General features: G+C 41.2%; 1 protein-coding gene across 1 annotated transcript in view; it reads right to left on the reverse strand.

Moving 5' to 3' along the window:
* The window catches only part of PLA2G7 (phospholipase A2, group VII (platelet-activating factor acetylhydrolase, plasma)), a 32558-nt gene that overhangs the window by 13226 nt on the left and 1115 nt on the right, over nt 1–18217 (reverse strand). Inside the window, exon 2 of the mRNA XM_011986868.1 lies at nt 5037–5179. Coding sequence (XP_011842258.1) covers nt 5037–5145 — 109 coding nt within the window. The 5' untranslated portion in view covers nt 5146–5179. The remainder of the gene's footprint in view (nt 1–5036; nt 5180–18217) is intronic.

Raw genomic sequence — 18217 nt, forward strand, 5'->3', positions numbered from 1 at the left:
GCAACCTCCGATTCCCTGGTTCAAGCGATTCTCCTGCCTCAGCCTCTTGAGTAGCTGGGATTACAGGCATAGGCATGCACCACCATGCCCAGCTAATTTTTGTATTTTTAGTAGAGATGGGGTTTCACCATCTTGGCCAGAATGGTCTTGATCTCCTGACCTCGTGATCCACCTGCCTCAGCCTCCCAAAGTGCTAGGATTACAGGTGTGAGCCACTGCGCCCAGTCCCAAGCCTCTATTGCTAACATTAGCTTTTAGCTTAGAATGATCTCCACAATACATCGCTGACCCTCTAGTTCAACTGTCTCATTTATGCCCTCACTGTCTCTTGATCAGACTGTTGCTCTCTCTCCTAACTGTTCTACCCACTTTGGATCTTGACCCCTTCAAACACATCCTTTACACAGCTTCTGGAGGGATTTAAAGCACAAATCACACCAGACAATTCTTAAAATCCTTCAATGGCTTCCTATCAGCAAGTGTTCTTTCCTTGAAGGGGGAATGTATTGTAATCTTTTTGGAAGGCAGTTTGTATGAGGAATTTAAACCTCCACATGCTTTCCTAAGCAAATACACGGCTACTTGCAAAAATGTGGCCTATCCTTCCAGTGCTCTGGGGTTGAAACATACTGAGGTTCACAGATGCCCAAGTTAAATCCCAAGTTTCTGGGCACTGCAAACCCTCCACTGGAGGCCCATTGCCTCGTACTCTTCTTCTGCCTCCTCCCGTTAAGTTATCCCCCTTCCTTGGGCTACAGTACTCCTGAGTGACACACTGGGCTGATTTGATGCCTCTGCACCTTTGTAAATGCTACTGCCTATGCTTAAATCCCCTTGGCAAACTCCTATTCAAACTTCAATACCTTGGTCAGATATCCTGTCTTCTCTGAAGCCTTCCCTGATTCCCCAAACAGAATTAATCATCCCAACCTAGTATTATATAGATTCTATGTGCCTGTGTGTTTACACACATGTAATCATTCTTCCTATCACATATTAAAATGATGTGTCTACATTCTACACTAGGCTATTTCTCCAGAGTCATATCCATGTCTTTGCATCCTCTGATGTTAACACAGTGTCTGGCACATAGTCAGTGCTCAACAAATACTTGTGAAAATGAGCTTAGTTAACTTGAATGGCCACTGGTCTTTCTTGTTTTCCTTTAAACCCTTTATCATATGTAGTATTTTACTTACCTGCTCCTACAACTCCTTTTATCTTTCTGGTGCAATCCTTCCACACACCTGCAGCTTCATCTGTTCTCCTTTCCAAATCCCAATCAAATCCATATTTAATTCCAAGATGTTGAATCCATATATCAGTATATTCAGACTCTCACTTTTCTTGACATACTCAGCTTGCCCACCCATTCCTTCCATTGGATGGTGAGAGTTGATTACTCTCTGCTAGCCAGCTATCAAGAGCTATGTTAGGTAAGGCATCTGCATCAATACCATGGAACACTGCCCAGAAAGGTTTTGAGTCATGGGAAGAAACCAATTTACAGCCTCCACACTGGTGACTCATGTGTGAAACACCTGCCCATCATGAAGCCTTTCAATACATAAGGCTCGGCTACTCAAAGTTGATCCATGGACCAGCATCATTGGCACCACATGGAGCTTGGAATCGCAGGCTCCTGGACTTCACCACAGTTCTACTGAATCAGAAAAGGAGTGCCCATTAAAGTTTAAGGGACACTGGGCTGAAGTTCCAGACCACCTGGCCTGACACACTGCTCAGCAATCCATGGTCAAATGGTAGGAGGTAGTTTCAAGAAAGACAAGGGGAGAGGGGGTTGAGATGAACAAACCCTGGGAATTGGAGGGACATGGTTCTATTTCAGATTTCAGGTGTACCTCTTACAAGCTATAATCCTCTGGCCTAGGCAATTTGCTCCCCTTTCTGATCCACATTCATAAAATGACATAAAAGCACTTGACCAGCCCACAAGACAGTTGTAAAGATGAGGTGAGAATGTAGGTCAAGTTCTTAGTACAAAACATGACACATAATGAGCAGACAACTAATGCTGTTTACTCCTTCCCCAGAGTTCATTTACTCTTGCTAGCTAAATCTGTGCTGAGTCCTTAGGGAAGTTTTAGCAGGTCTAACCTCTCCCGAGGTAGATTCAAACCCCAGAAACTTTTTTTTTTTTAAACTTTACCTGTAAGGTGAACTTTCAGGGTCTATTTAGAATTACAAAAGGCTCTTCTTCTTCCATTAAAAGAGTATCTACTGAGGTATGCTTCTGGTGTAACAGGGAGATGTGAAGTCCCAAGGAGGAGGACCTTAGGGCAGGGACACCTGCCTTTTCTTCTGTGGTGAGCAGCCCGGCGCTACTGCGCCCCCACCCCTAGGCAGACATGGTGTGCCTGTGCAGGGCTTGGGGCAGGGAGACCTCTGGCTCACACAACTCGCTAAGGAGCCCCAGAGTCACAGCTGCTGTTGGAGACACTAACCTTTAGAATTGGAGGCTCAGTTCTGGAGGCATGGGAGGGTTTCACCCAACACAAGCCTCCATTTGTGAGATCTCAATTCCAAAGGACCAGGGAACCTTTTCCAATAAGTTAGGAGTGCCCTGGTTGTCCAACACCTGTTCTCCCTGAGAAGGTTCCTCACTCAGCATTCAGGAGCATTCATGTCAAGGTGAGGCTATAAGTCTACCTGTTTCAGGACACCTGACCCCTGAGAAGGCCTCAGGAATCGTCAGGCTGACCCAGGTTTTGGTATAGGTCTATGGGGTCCTGTGCACCAGTGCCAGGGTGCTGGGGGTGGCAGTGGAACAGGCTCCATAGCCTGCAGCTGACCTGGTTATGGGCCTGGATTTCCCATTCTCTAACCATCTGTCAGGAGTCATCATTAAGGAATTGGAAGGAGGAAACTCATCAGATCAAATGACCACTCACACGGTTTTGTGGTTTAGAATTTATAAATGTCCCTTCTTAGTTTTCTTCAACTTTATTTTAATAGGAGGATTGGAACCTATGGTATGCTATTAATTTTATTACATATTTTTGGTGGTGTTCATTTGTCAAATATTCCTGATGTTCAGTCTTGGGTTTGGAGATGAACTGTAAACATGCTAGGAAAATTACCCTCTTATATGGCTTTAGGTCCTCCATTAGCAAAGAGGATATCTCTAGCCCATTCTTAGAAACCTTTTTACCTACATAGCCATATTTTCTGTGTATTCATTTAGTAAGAAATTATAAAGAATCACCTATTATTTTAATTTTATTTAATAAACTATTTCTAATACTTTAAACCAATATGTATGCATTCATTTTGTTTGTTTGTTTTGGGACAGAGTCTCACTCTGTAGCCCAGGCTGGAGTGCAGTGGTGAAATCTCGGCTCACTGCAACCTCCTCCTCCTGGGTTCAAGCAATTCTCCTGCTTCACCCTCCCAAGTAACTAGGACTACAGGTGTGCACCACCACACCCAGCTAATTTTATGTTTTTGTTTTGTTTTGTTTTGTTTTTTAATATAGATGGTGTTTCGCCATGTTGGCCAGGCTAGTTTTGAACTCCTGACCTCAAGTGATCCATCCACCTTGGCCTCCCAAAGTGCTGGGATTACAGGCGTGAGCCACCATGCCTGGCCTGCATTCATCTGGGCACTGCATGGGGCTCAATGCTGGGACTATAAAGATAAATAAAGCAATGTCCCTGTTCTCAAGTTTCTGTCAGTCCAGTGACAGCTTTCCAATGATTTTTAAAGATAAAGGGAATTAAAATTTGTTTAAATTTTTATCCTGTACCAATAAAAAGTGAATGATTTAAATGTTTCCTGGATGACGATTTTCCCACCATATAAGATATTACCTGTTCTCAATCCACAGAAAAGGTAATAGGAAAAATGAACTTAATGTCATCTAGGATGCAGGACCCTTGAATTTGGCTATAAATTTATTATCTTAGTCACTAGTGTATCCTTGATGACTTAACTTCCTGATGTGTTGTAGGATGAATGGACCTGCAGATATTATTCTATTTCCTATGCAAATGTAGATATAAGATATAGGACCTCTCCTAATGCATTCATTTTCCTGGTTATGTAGTAGGGCAGAATTTAAGGTACTGAGTTATGAAAGCTCTTTTGCAAATTCTATAGTAAGGAGTCACCCATCAAGCTTGAACAACTAGATCCAGAGTGACCCACAACTACCCAGGTGCACAGCTCTGTAGGTATAGTCACTATGACACCATTCAGAAGCCACCTACACTGCTTTCCATAGGAGACTGGGAAGAGAAGTTTATGCATCACAACTCTCTGGGATGAGCAGGAATTTGCAAAGCTCCAGAAACAATCTCTTTGCAATTAAGGTCCCTCTTAATGACATTAAATGTAGCTGTCTAAAGATGGCTGTCCTGTTTTGGCCCCTCCTCCTCCTAGGTTTGTCTAAGCTTTCCTCCGCTTTCTTTCCCCTCTTACCACAAGGTAAGAAAGAATCAGTGATCACATCCATTCTCATCTGGAACTCCCTAGCACCTCCCTTGTCCCTACTTCTCTCTATTATTAGGTAGGAAAGATTGTTTCCCTTTGGATCCCAAGACCTGAAACTGTTATTTCACATGACTTTCCACTATTAACCAGGACTAGGCCTGTTGAACAAGACATCTGCTTCTTCTCCACCTCATGGAAGCATGTTTTGAGACTGCCTTGGAGTGGACTCCAGAGCCGTTGCATTACTATGCTTGTGTGGGCATATGTTAGGGCAGTTGGAGAGAAAAGGGGTGGCATTAAGGAGGTTCTCCGTGGTGATTGCAAGCTGAGCTTCCAGTGTATCTTAAAATATCCCATCCTGGTTCTGTCCTGCAGTCCTGACACTGAAGAACACAGGCGCTTCTTCAATTTCCATTGAAATGAGGAAAAAGTGAGAACCTCTCCCCGACTCCAGCAGAATGCAGAATCTCCATAAGCATTTAAATAGGACTTTTTTAGATGTGCAGATGTGCAACTTCTTGGGGCCCACTTGAAGTATGGCAACAGATCAGTTGCTCAAGACCTTGAACAAATATACCTCTTACCTGATGATTTCATATGGGCAACAGGATTTAGGTATTGCCAGTCAAAAGGATGAACCACAGCAAGGCAGCCGCAGAGGCAGAAAAGCATACACAATTTGGGTGGCACCATCTTGGGAGCTGAGCAGCAGTTTCAGCTTAGTCTTCTTTAAAGCAGATGATTAAAAGAAAAAAAAAAAAACATGCAATGAAGAGGCCTTAAATAGGCTGACAAATCAAGAGAGGCTGAGGTACTAGTAACACTTGGAAAAAATAAAACGTGTATTTTCTGGGCTGGGCTTTAGATTGGCACTAGAATAGTAAAATCCTTGGTAATGTAGGATTACCATTACCTACATTACCAAGGATTACATTGGATTGTAGAGCACAGAAATAATACTTTCAGACAGTTAGATTAAGTTTTTGGTCACTAGTTTTCTAACTTTATAACAGTATAGTCAGCAATAAAAATAGCCAACAAAATATAACAAAGATAACAACCATCTATCATCTTCATAATAACATCCATAGGTATGTCTAGCACATAGTAAACAGTTGATAAATTTTGGCTATTGCCATCATTTAATTATACAGTGATTATATTTCTGCTGCGGTGGTTGTTTTGGGTATTAATATGATGTTATATTCTTGGTAATTTCTATAATCCTAGTACGATACAAGTTTCCAAAAAGCAGATGTCAGGTCTTATTTGTTGTCCCAGTGCCTAATAGAGGGCCTGGCAAGAAGTAGTATTGCATAGATGCTTGTTGAATCAGCAAATGAAACAACAGAATATGAGATGCATGGTAATAATAAATTATATTACAATTAGGCTGTATGCTAACATCTTATTAGCAAAAACTATCTTGCATTTGTGCACCCATTTTCCCCTCTAAAATTTGGCCCTTCAACTTTTGTGGGGGATAGAAAAGGTCCAAGCCACCACCATCTCTCATCTAAAATTTGCCATCACCTCTAACGGGTATCCCTGCTTTTGCCCTTGACCCTATAATCTATCCCCAACACAGCAGCCAGAGTGATTGTCTCACCCTTCTGCACAAAACCCCCAAATGGTGTCATATGTTACAGGGCAGAAGCCATTCACCCAAAATAGCATATAAGGCTCTATATAGCCTTTACTGAACACACTTCCAAGCCTTCCACTATCCCCTCTTGGACACTTGCTGCAATCACACTTGCTTCCTTGCCATTCACCAAACATGCCAAGTACTCCACACCCACCCTCCATCCCCACCTTGAGGGCTTTGAATATCTTCCCTTTTGTGGGAATCCTCTTGGCTCTGACACCCAAATGACTGGTCCTCTCACTTCCGGGTTTTTGTTCCAGCGATACTTTCTCAGTGACACTTTCCTGGATCAATCGATTTAAAATTGCAATCTAACCTCCTTCTTCACACCAATACATTCCCTATTTCCCTCCCTACTTTATTTTTCTCCAATATTTATCACCAACTAACACGCTTTGTATGTTATTTGTTAGCTGTGTATCACCTTCCACTAAAAACTTAGTTTCGTGAGTGGTAGGATTTTTTATGATTTTTTCCCCCTGCTGTATTCCCAAGACCTAGAATAGTACCTGGTATACAGAGGCACTCAATAAATGCCTGCTGAGTGAATAAATCTAGCACATCTGGTTAGTAACACAAACTGCGCCAAGTTTAATGATCCGGTGTCCCATGGACACTAATGAAGCACTCGTTAGTATAGCTATTTTGTGGGCAGATGTAATATAGATGTGTGGCACAGACAATGAGTGCCCCTGAACATCTATGTGCATCCCTACATTTCTTAACTGCCCCTGTGGTTGGGCTGGGCCCGTGGGACTCATTCCTGAGAAACAGAAATTTGAACAGAAGTGGGTCTGAAACAGAGTCACTGTATCTCCTTCATGCCTTACTCTCCCTGACACAGCAAACTTAGAAATCACGTGCTGACATAGTGCAGTCTTGAAGTAAAAGGAGCCTGGATGCCTAGTCACTAAACACAGAAGAGCCCCTGCCAATTCAAATGATCTTTCACAAATAGGAAATAAACCTTTGCTGTGTTAAGGCACTGAAATTTCCAGGTGAAGCTGTTACTGCCTCACTGCAGCACAGCATGGTCTATCCAGAATGTCAGATCTGCAGTCATTCAATCAAAGGGTATTTCTTAAGCAAATACTATATGCCCTCTGCTATGGCAACAATTGTGGTAAGTACCAGAGAATGTGACACAATCCCTACTCTCAGAGAGTTTACAATTGTGTTTCAGAGACAAAACTAGCATATATTAATAATATAATACAGGAAGAAAGCAAATTACAGGGGCATTTTATAATTCTTAAATGATATGGTGCAAGTTCTGAGAGAGCAACAGAAATTTAGACAGAAAGATTGCAAAGAGATGGGGCTTTCGTGCAAGGGCAGCTCCTATTGTACAGGCCAGAAACACCCATACAGGCCACTGGGAAATGTGTTGCTGAAGCTCTAAACATTTTTTTTTTTTTTTTTTTGACGGAGTCTCACTCTGTCACCAGGCTGGAGTTCAGTGGTGTGATCTCGGCTCACTGCAACTTCCACCTCCTGGGTTCAAGCAATTCTGCTGCCTCAGACTCCAGAGTAGCTGGGTCTACAGGCGCCCACCACCACGCCCGGCTAATTTTTGTATTTTTAGTAGAGACGGGGTTTCACCATGTTGGCCAGGATGGTCTCGATCTCCTGACCACATGATCTGCTCTCCTCGGCCTCCCAAAGTGCTGTGATTACAGGCGTGAGCCACCACGCCCGGTCAAAACTTTTTAAACTACTTGCAGAGGGACTGTATTTCCTTATTCAACATCTTTCTTTTGATCAGAAAAAAAAGTATATATAGTGTAACTCTATAAGATTATTTATAATTTTGGTTGATTTTATTTTATCTTATTTCAGTATTATATTTAATTTTATTATAAAGTTAATAGATGATTTCAAAACTCCAAACATAACAGGAAAAGGTAAATTGAGTTGTCTCTTCACAAATAATGACTTGCTAACAGATTTTTTTCCAGACACATTTCTAGGCTTGAATACATGCACTCTGCAGGGGTCAAGGGGGCCACAGGTGGCATTGCCCTTGGACCTCTGAAGGTTCACTGAAAACTCAACTTGTAAAAGGCAGATTATTTATCTAATATGTATTCACAAGGAGCCTTCAGAATGAAAACCCAAAGATACAAGGGAAACTGTCTATTTTTATGCATAGGTTCAACAAAGTATGAACAGCTGTGTAGAAATATGACTGGACAATAAGGGTAAGCCCTAATGCTAATAGACTCACAGGGGAAACCCAGCAAGGCCTGTCTGTTCAGATTATCCTTGGTCTCTCTGTGCAGCATTCCATCCTCCAGGGTAAGAGGACCCTTCCTGGAATGAGGGTCTTATAACCTACAATCAGGTTAGAGTCCTGCCTTGGGCAGGTGAAAGGAAGGCAGGAAAAGGTCAGAGAGAAAGATTCTGCTTTCTGAGATCTGCTCCTGAGGCCTAAAGCACTCCAATATTATAACAAAAGACTCTAGCAAGGGTTGCGGGAGTTATGAGCCAGGAACTGTATTAACATGTAATAATCACAACGACTACAGAGACTTCTCAATATGAACACACAGGAATAATTCATAAAAAGTCTTTTCACTTTTAAAGTTCTCTTTACACAGATAAGTGCCTTTTTCTCAACCATGGGATATCAGTTAGCTAGAAATGTTTTTATATTTAAGAACTAGGACCCTGAAAAGCCTAATGGTAACTTTAGACATTCTTTTAGAACTAGAGAATCCAAAGGGACTACACTAAAACCCTTGGTACAGCAGTCTTCATCATCACATTGCATGAAAATCTATTACCATAACCACAATCACTGGTCAATACAAAAATACAAAATTTTTTTCCTTTTTTTTTTTTTTTTTTTTTGGAGATGGAGTCTCACTCTGTCAGCTAGGCTGGAATGCAATAGCACCACCTCAGCTCACTGCAACTTCCGCCTTCCAGGTTCAAGGGATTCTCCTGCCTCAGCCTTCTGACTAGCTGGGATTACAGGCACCTGCCACCATGCCTGGCTAATTTTTGTATTTTTAGTAGGGACGGGGTTTCTCTATGTTGGCCAGGCTGCTCATGAACTCCTGACCTCAGGTGATCCACTCACCTCTACCTCTCAAAGTGCTGGGATTACAGGCGTGAGCCACCGCATCCGGCCAAAATTTTCTTTGAGAAACATGTAACTGGTCAAACAGATCAATAACTAGTAGGCCAGAAGTCTAGGAACACAGGACTTACGTTTTAAGACTGCAAAGTTTACCAAAACAAGTCAGCAATGCCAGTGGACTTGTAAGTGGAAACACTGATTTCAGGAAGGCAATTTGGCAAGACTTAAATTGTCCACACCCTTAACTGACCTTTTAATTAAATCCCTGGGATTAGCACAAAAATATCTTATACATAGGAAAATAAAACTCTGAAACCTTGATGACCTGCAATGTTTATTCCAACTCTGTAAGAGCTAACACATACACATATATATACTTACAATGAAAACCCTACAAATATCAGACGATATAATCAATGGGATTTTTATTCAGTTATTGACATGATAGTCACAAAATTAACTATTTACAATGCAATTTTAATTGAAAAAAATATATAAAATTACCATTTAAAACTTCATAGTAAAAAATATATAAAAAGGGGTTATGAACTTATGGGTGTTTTCCCCATTTTTTAGTATAAAATGTTTGTTTACTAATAAATAATTTTTAAAGGACATTTAAAAAGCATTTGTATGATCATGAAGAGTGTTTATGTTTAATATCAAGTAAAACGCCATGTAGAGAATTAAGAAAATTATCCATGATCCCAGATACATGAAAAAGAAGAAGAGGGAGGAGGAGGAGGAGGAAGAGAAAGAATAAGAAGAGGAAGAGGAGGGGGATGAGGAGGAAGAAAAACAAATACAAAAAATAACAAATGTTTGCCAAGTTTATCTTCTTTGGAGAGTTTTGTATAGTTAGAAACTAAAGGTAATTTTTTCAAGCTTTTCCTACTTTTCTCTTGTCCAACATTCTAAATCAATGGGAATGTTCACTTTAAAAATCAATAATTTTCTTCAAATAGTAAGGCCTGAAAATAATTATCTTCAATTTGGCACCTTGACCACTAGATAAAATATCATCCTGGCAATCAAGAAGACTTTCAATGAGCACTCAGATAATACATTCCATTTAAATGGATTCCACCTTTCTGCTCTCTCCCGTAGACTTCATTTCTCCCACTGAAACCACAGTTCCCTATCTGTTCTTCAGATCTCAGTTGCAGTCTCCATGCACAACCATAACTGCCACAAATCCTTATTTCCCCTATTTGTCACTGTTAAATTCTCATCAGGCATCATTTCCCTTTTCAAAACAAAAGACAAACCAAAACAACAGGTAAAATGTCCAATCTCAAGTCTGGAATCTCCGTGAAGGGCTGACAAATAAACCATCCAAGTAAAACCCAGTCCTGGCAAGAGATTAGGGCAGGCAGGCCTTAACTCTTGTGTTATTGGTAAAGAGTCAGAAAAGAAAATGCTCATTTGTTAAGTATCAGTACTCTCCAAATTCTTCCTGATTGACCTTTGGAATGGGGGCATGTGACAGGCTGAACAATGCACTCTCACCCAAATGTCCATATTCTAAACCCCAGAACATGCGAATATGTTACGTTCCATAGCAAAAAAGAATTAAGATGCAGATGGAATTAATGTTAATTAGTTGACCTTAAAATAGGGAGATTATCATGGATTATCTGGCCCAATGTAATCACAAGAGTCCTTAAAAGTATAAGAGGATGGCAGAAGAAGAGGTCCAAATGATGTGATGTGAGAACTTAACCTACCATGGCAGGCTTTGAAAATGAAGGAAGCCAGCATGAGCTATGACATGTGGATGGCCTCTAGAATCTTGGAAAGGTAAGGAGACCTCTAGAGCCTCAAGAAAGCAACACAGCCTTGCTGACCTCTGAAGTTTCACTCAACCTTTTATTTTAGCCTATTAAGGCCATGTCAGACTTCTGACTTTCAGAACCATGAGATAATAAATTGTGTTGCTTTAAGTGACTAAATTTGCAGAAAATTTTTATAGCAGCAATAGAAAACAAATATGGAGCATATAAAGTAACCGAATGAGACAAAGAGCAAATAATAGCCCAATTCAGTTTCAACTAAAGTCAAAGAAAGTGGCTTAAATACCTCAAAACTTAGACCCACTATTAGACGAAATGGTTGCTGAAGAAGATAAAATCTTCTTTGGATATTTTACAATAGGATGAAGGCTGGAGAATGCAGCTAGAACATTACAACAGTGTCTCTCATCTAAAGCAGTTTTGCCCCCCAAGAAGACACTTACTAATGTCTGGAGATATTTTTGGTTGCCACAACCAGGAGGGGGCTGCTACTGGCATCTAGTGAGTAGCAGTTAGGGATGCCGTTAATCATCGTACAGTGCACAGGACAGCCCTACAACATAGAGGAATCTCAAAATTTCAATAATGCTGAGGTTGAGAAACCCTGATCTAAGAAAATGCTGGGGCAACTCTATTCTTGTTTAATAAGGAAGAAATATTTCATTCTAGGGAGGCAGATGCATGAGAAATAAAAGGAAGAACATTTTGATAATTAAGTAATTTGTGATGTCTACCTCACAGTGTGGAGTTCCCTGTCATGAGAACTCAGACACTGCTAAATAACTCCCTGCCAGGGATGCTGAAAAAGGGATGAGTGTGGTTGAACTCTCAGGTCCCATCTTTATCTAAGATATATGATTCTCTTTAAAAGTATCTGCAAAAAATGTCCTACTCAATACTTGCTAATTTGAAACCAAGAAAGAGAAAAGATAGTATCTACTCTATTATTTTCTCTCTACCATATTGGCTAATGGAATCAAAACTTAACCTGGACGTTATCTCAAATGTGTAGCACTCAAGTGACTTCTGCAGAAGTGTCAAAAGCCTCTTATTTTGGGGACAGTAGCCACAACTCTTGCATAATCATTTCACAACCTACAAAAAGAAGTAGGGTCAAAAGAGCAAAATAAGAAACAGTTCCCTATTGTGGAAGTAGTTTAATAACACAGCCATTTATAAGTACAAGTACTGTACTGAAAACCTGCAAGTAACCATATACTTAGTTGATTCTACTCACAATTTTGGAAATGGGAACTAATCTGCATCCCATGTGCAAATGTCCAAATGTTTGGTGTTCTATATGGCTTAATGGTCATAAAAGGTAAAAGGTGTCTAAAATCACTGTGCAGCTTGCTGTTATACTGAAAGTTCCTGATCTTACTCTCAGACTCAGTCCCCCAACCTGCCTGCCTAGATAGGCCAACCTGGCACTATGACCTCAGCTATTATATTCTCTATAGTCTTACAACGAGCTTAAAGCTTCAGAAGAATGATTTTTCTAGAGTAACTGTGGCTTCTCCTTAAAGGATCAGAGCTCCTTGCATCATGAAAAATGAAAGTCACAATCAACCCCTGCCCTTAAAAAGTGAAACACAGTGAAAGAATAATAAACACATATATACACAAATACACACACCCCATGTATGCAATATTACTCACAATAGTAAGAGTAACGGGATCTGTTGAGTGTTGCATGCATAAATGGCTACATGATGGTCAGGTTAAGGCCATGGGTATACTTCTTGAGAAAACTTACCTGTGTCAGAATAATAAAGTGGTTTAGAAATCTAGCTCCAGTTTCTGGCTGCCAAGGTTTGAATCTTGAATCTGCTACTTACTAGTTTGGTAGCTGCAGTTAAGTTCTTACCTACTTTCTGCTTTTCTCTCCTCATCTGTCAAAGGGGAACACTGATAGTGAGGTTGTTATGGGGATGTGAGCCCTTGGAGGAATGCTATTATTATTATCTGAAGTCTACCAATTGCTCCTCAGCCCCAGGAGTCTGTTGTGCAGGTGCAAGCCACAGTGACTGCAGTGTGGAGGAGCCTGAGGCACACCGGAAACAGGATGTACAAGCAACAGGCACAGATCCTCTCCTGCTAAAGGAACTCAGTGTCCATGTTCTCCAGGAAGATGCAGTATTAAAGTGACATATATGCCCCAATACAGAAGAAAATACTAAAAGAAGCTGGAAAAAATGATAATGAAGGCCACAGAGGGAAGGCAGTTCTGAGAAGAGCTGTTAGCTCCCTAAAACATCCAAATGCACCAGTGCCCATCCGATAGGCAAGATTAGAAATGAAGTGCTTTCCCCAAACTTTACCCACCCACTTATCTGACGTCATATGTACATACCAAAATGAATAAAATGTGGTAGAAAAATAAGATCGTGTTTGTACGGCAGTTAGCAATAATGATGACTTACTCTGTGACAGGTACCCTTCTAAGTATTTCATATAAATGAAGTCATTTAGTCCTCAGAGTTCTTCAACATACAGATGAGAAAATGAAGACAAAGAGGTTGAATAACATGGCCAAGTTCACAAGGATAGGAAGTAGCTAAACTAGGATCTGAACCTAGACTTTGATTATAAAGTAGGGATTCTTAAGCTCAGCATTATTGACACTTAGGGCTGATAAGTCTCGGTTGTGGGGCTGTCCTGTGCATTGCAGGGTGTTTAGCAGCATCCCTGGCCTCTACCCACTAGATACCAATAGCACATCCCAGTTGTGGCAACTAAATATTACGTCTTCAGACATTGCCAAATGTCCCCTGGAGTGGGGGCAGAAATCATCCTCAGCTGAAAACAATTGCTCTCAAGCTGTACGTCGAACAGTTCTCCTGTAAACTCTCAGGAACAATCTAACTGGAAAATAAGCCCTGAAAGTAAATTTAAAAACACAATGGATTGGCCAAGAAAAATCTAAAGACATCTTCAGTTGCATGACAAAAGTATAACATCATAGAGAAAGGGAGGCCACCCTCCCACTGCATTCTGCACCAGTTAGACCACATCTTATTGAATTGGTGGGGCTTTAAGGATTTTAAGAAATAAAGGTTCAGGCCAAGGGACAATAACCCAAAAATAACCAGAATGATGAGGGAACAAGGCAGCAAGTCACATGAGGAGCTGTTGAAGGAATGAGGAATATTTACTTTTAATGGGGAAAACCAAGATGGCATGTGACAGCCACAGTCCTGTGCAAGGGTCCTAAACATGTTCTATGTGGGCCCAAACTGTACAGCTCCATCAACAGGAACTTTTCAACAATTAGCATTATCTTCTTTATCAGAGGAGCAGTTAAAGTACAGGTCTGGGGACTACCAGCAGGGGTACTGGAATATAGATTCCTGCATTAGATGAGGGTGAAAGTGTAACAGACAGGCCGCACTTGATTGCCCTAAACCTGAAGTTAAAAATCAAAAGTCTACAAGGGCCAGACAGGTAATTTAAATGAATCAAACAGGTCCATGCAATAGAATAAGGACTGGCGTGGACTGTGGCAAGCTGGATCATCCAAAGAAGGCAACTACCACTCTATTCCAGTTAATTGCTTCCATGTAGGAATGGCAGCTCCATGTCACTAGATGATCTGATTGTTTCCAAGAAAAGCTGGAAAATTACATTTGTATGTAATTTCCACTGATTTTTAAAGGAGCAACTAATTCAACATTTCAAAACATGAGTGAAACAAATAGATTTCTGGCTTCAAGGAGAGATGTAACTTCTCCCTTTAAGATACCCAAACACCCCCACTCCCGAGTCCTAAGAGAAATATGGTGGTAGATATGGCAAAAGATAAATCATACAGATCCCAGAATTACTATCACAATTTGTCTGCAATTCGAATCACCAGACTAGCCACTTCAGGCTGAAATTCAGACACACTGACCAATAAATAATTAAGGGGATCTGGCAAGTTAACATGACCTAGGGACTATTAAGTCATGAGCTGACATTTCCACTGCCCACAATATAAATGAGGAAGGGCTTGGTTTCCTTTAAGCAGGCATATCTCCTTCTAGTGACTTGCACGTCAAAGTGAGTCAGGAAAGAGAAACAGAGTTGCCTCATTGTGGCAGTTGGTTGTCCTGTCTCTGTGAAGAACATCGCTATCCTAGTTGATAAACAACTTTAAAACTTCCTGACTCTCTAAAACTTAGTTATCAACCAGAGAAAATTCAAGAGCTTCTTCTGAGGAATGCTTCACTAAGGGAAACAACCCTACTCAACTCTGGTCCACAGCCTTCTCCAGAAATTCCGCTGCCATACAGATATTTTCAGTTATCTACAAATCTTTGCACTCACAGATATCTGCATGGCCATAGCCAAGACAAAGGCAAATCGGTCCAAAATATTTTTTTCCCATTCCCAGCTTCAATTATTCCATTTTTGAATTTTCATCTGAGCATATTCAACTTTTGAAATTAAGCCAGCTATTATTTTAGCAATAATTTCCCTACATTCTGTGATGACTTGTTTTTATTGGTAACTCTCAGTTAAGAGTTTCCAATTCTCTGAAGAGAGAAAAATACTTTTATGTATAATAAATTAGGTTTATTGAAAAGAATATAATAAGACATCAAAATTTATTAAAACAAATTTTAAAATAAAGCACAGGGAATTCAAAGTAATACAATATTAGCAAATAATAATGGTAATAATGTGTTACACTACACTTCAGGGCATATTCATTTGTTTATTAGCTTTTACAAGTGGACCAGGTATAGCAATGTCATTCCCATTTTGTAGATGGGAAATTTGAGACAGAGAAACATTAACTTCCCACTGTAAGTATAAAAAATAGCCTATGCCCATCTACTGCTACCACCCTCCATCTGTAAACTCGCCGCTGTCCTCCTGTCCCCTCTCCTTCCCCTATAATCCACTCTCCACATAGCACCCAGAGTCATCTCTTTATAATGTAAATTGATTATGTCACACCTCTGCTTCAAACTCTCTTTTGGCTTCTCTTTGTACTTAGAGTAAAATCCAAATGTTTCCCTTGGCCTATGAGGCTCTTCCTGATCTGGCTCCGGCCCCTAAAGCTCACTCCTCCAACTCTCCTTCTCCCTCACCTAACTCCAGCCACAGTGGCCTTTCAACAGTGCCTCCAACACATCACACCTGTTCCCAGGACCAGGACGTTTAGTGCTTGTGGTTCCCTCTACGGGAATGTCTGCCCATGTTCCTGAGGTTTCATCTCAAGGCCTTCTTGCAGAGAAGTCTCTCCTCACAATCCAATCCAAGAAACTGGGCACCTCCCATATGTCCAACACACACATACTCGCACACACACACACACCCCCCCCACTATCCTGCAGCACCCTGCTTGCTTTTCTTCTCACTATATAAATTCACTTTGTTCATCCCTCAATTCTAGAATGTGAGCACTATGAGAGCACAGAGCATATGTATCTCACTAACTGCTCTGTACTCAGCACATGGCACTTAGGATCTGATCAAAAAATATTTTTTTTGAAATGAATGAATGAATACAATTTCTACTAGGAATCAACTAGCCCACTTAATTCAATGAGCATCTACTCTTACAATAGACTGTTTATTTCTCCTCAACTGCCAAGTTTCTTTAACAACAAAAAACCTACATATTTGTATGTATTAGCCTGTTTCTATTAGTGTTATGAGTCACGCCCATAAAATTGAGCAAAATGACAGTGAGGGCACATAATGTGTCTAACAGGTGACTAGCGTCATAAAGAAAGGCAGTAAGAACCCAGAATCATATTCTGGAACAATATGATTTTAGAATTAAATGTTCCCCTTCAATTTCTCTTCACTCAGTACTTTCTCTTCAATGTTTTTATTTTATGGAAATTTCTCAACGTCTGGAGACATCAGTCAGCCTTATTATCATGGATCTTGAAAAAAAAATTAGGCTTAAGAGGAATCACAGTGTAAATAATCCAATAACTGCCTTCCTTTCCAGGAAAAAGCCATCTTCTTGGGCATCAGGAAAAGGAAGATAAAGGGGACTCCTAAACTGACCTTCCCAGGTGCTCCCACTCCAGCTGCTCAGGTACCTAGTTAGTACTTTTCTTAATGTTCTGTGCTGACAGAGCTTCAAAGAGGGTGGAAAATCATATTCATGTGTAAAAGTGAGGGTGAGGGAATGTGTTTAGGCCCATGTATGTTCCTCGCGACAAAAGTGCAAAGGGCACAGAGATGCAATGCAGAGAAAATGAAGACCCAGCTGTGCCAGGCTCTGTTTGAGGGAAAAGTCCTGCAGTGCTAAGCAAGCCCTCCCACACCTCAGAAGTGATTTCTCAACTGTAAAATGAGTGGCCAAACCAGATTCACAATACTCCTAACGCTGCGACTCCTTCAGTCTCGCTGGCTGTACAGGTAGTGGCAGACTATGGTGCCAGCCTTGGGTATGAAGGGCGCAGTTCAATGAAGAAAGACATTGAGACATCACCACATGGCCAGCAGCAGCTTCTGCTGCACAAATATCTGGGGAGGGGAAAGCCCTTTCAGTGCCCAAGTGCAAGGAGCTGAGGCAGGCCTGCTGGAAAATGCCAAGGTGGTGGGCTGTCTCACGGCTTTCTGCAGGGGCAGCAGAATTCCTCTGTGAGGGAATCCGCCTGGGTGATGGAAGCTCACCAGTGCCTCATGACCAGAAGGCCATCTGCTTCTTCTTGATCAGACCAGTGCTTAATGCTCAGATCTCTGAATTCAATGTAAGCTCAAGGTTTGGTGCTGAGCCTCTTGGGATTGCCAACACCTCAGGGGATACATTTTCCAGCTGCTACCCATATACCCGTCTCCCAGCCCAGCATTCTCGTTTGGATCAAAGGAAATTGTGTAAGTCTGATTTGTTAACACATCCCTCCCAAATCTGAATCCGTGTGCCTTTTAAAGGTGGCAAGCTGCCATTTATGAGCCACAGGCACCTCTCCTCCTCCCTCATCACCCCTGCAGCAATCCCAAGAACCACAGGCATGAATAAAAGCCCGAACTTTTCGTTTTCGGTGGCAGAAATTTCTCTTACAAGCTCCAAGAGATGAGGAGGAAGACAGTGTTCCCTGTTTTCTGATTTTGCTTAATGTTTTGAAAGTGAGCCTCTCCCTTGACTTGGTGAAACAGCTGTGATCTTACCTGGCCGGCAGAAGGATGCTCCAGGCAGAGCAAAGAGTGCTTTGTTTTGTTCCTACAGCAGCCACTCATAACTGGGCTCCAAAAGATGCAATACTCCTCAAAAGGAGAGTGAGAGAGAGA

Source organism: Mandrillus leucophaeus, unplaced genomic scaffold (assembly GCF_000951045.1).
Source record: "Mandrillus leucophaeus isolate KB7577 unplaced genomic scaffold, Mleu.le_1.0 Scaffold3, whole genome shotgun sequence".
Taxonomy (NCBI): Eukaryota; Metazoa; Chordata; class Mammalia; order Primates; family Cercopithecidae; genus Mandrillus; species Mandrillus leucophaeus.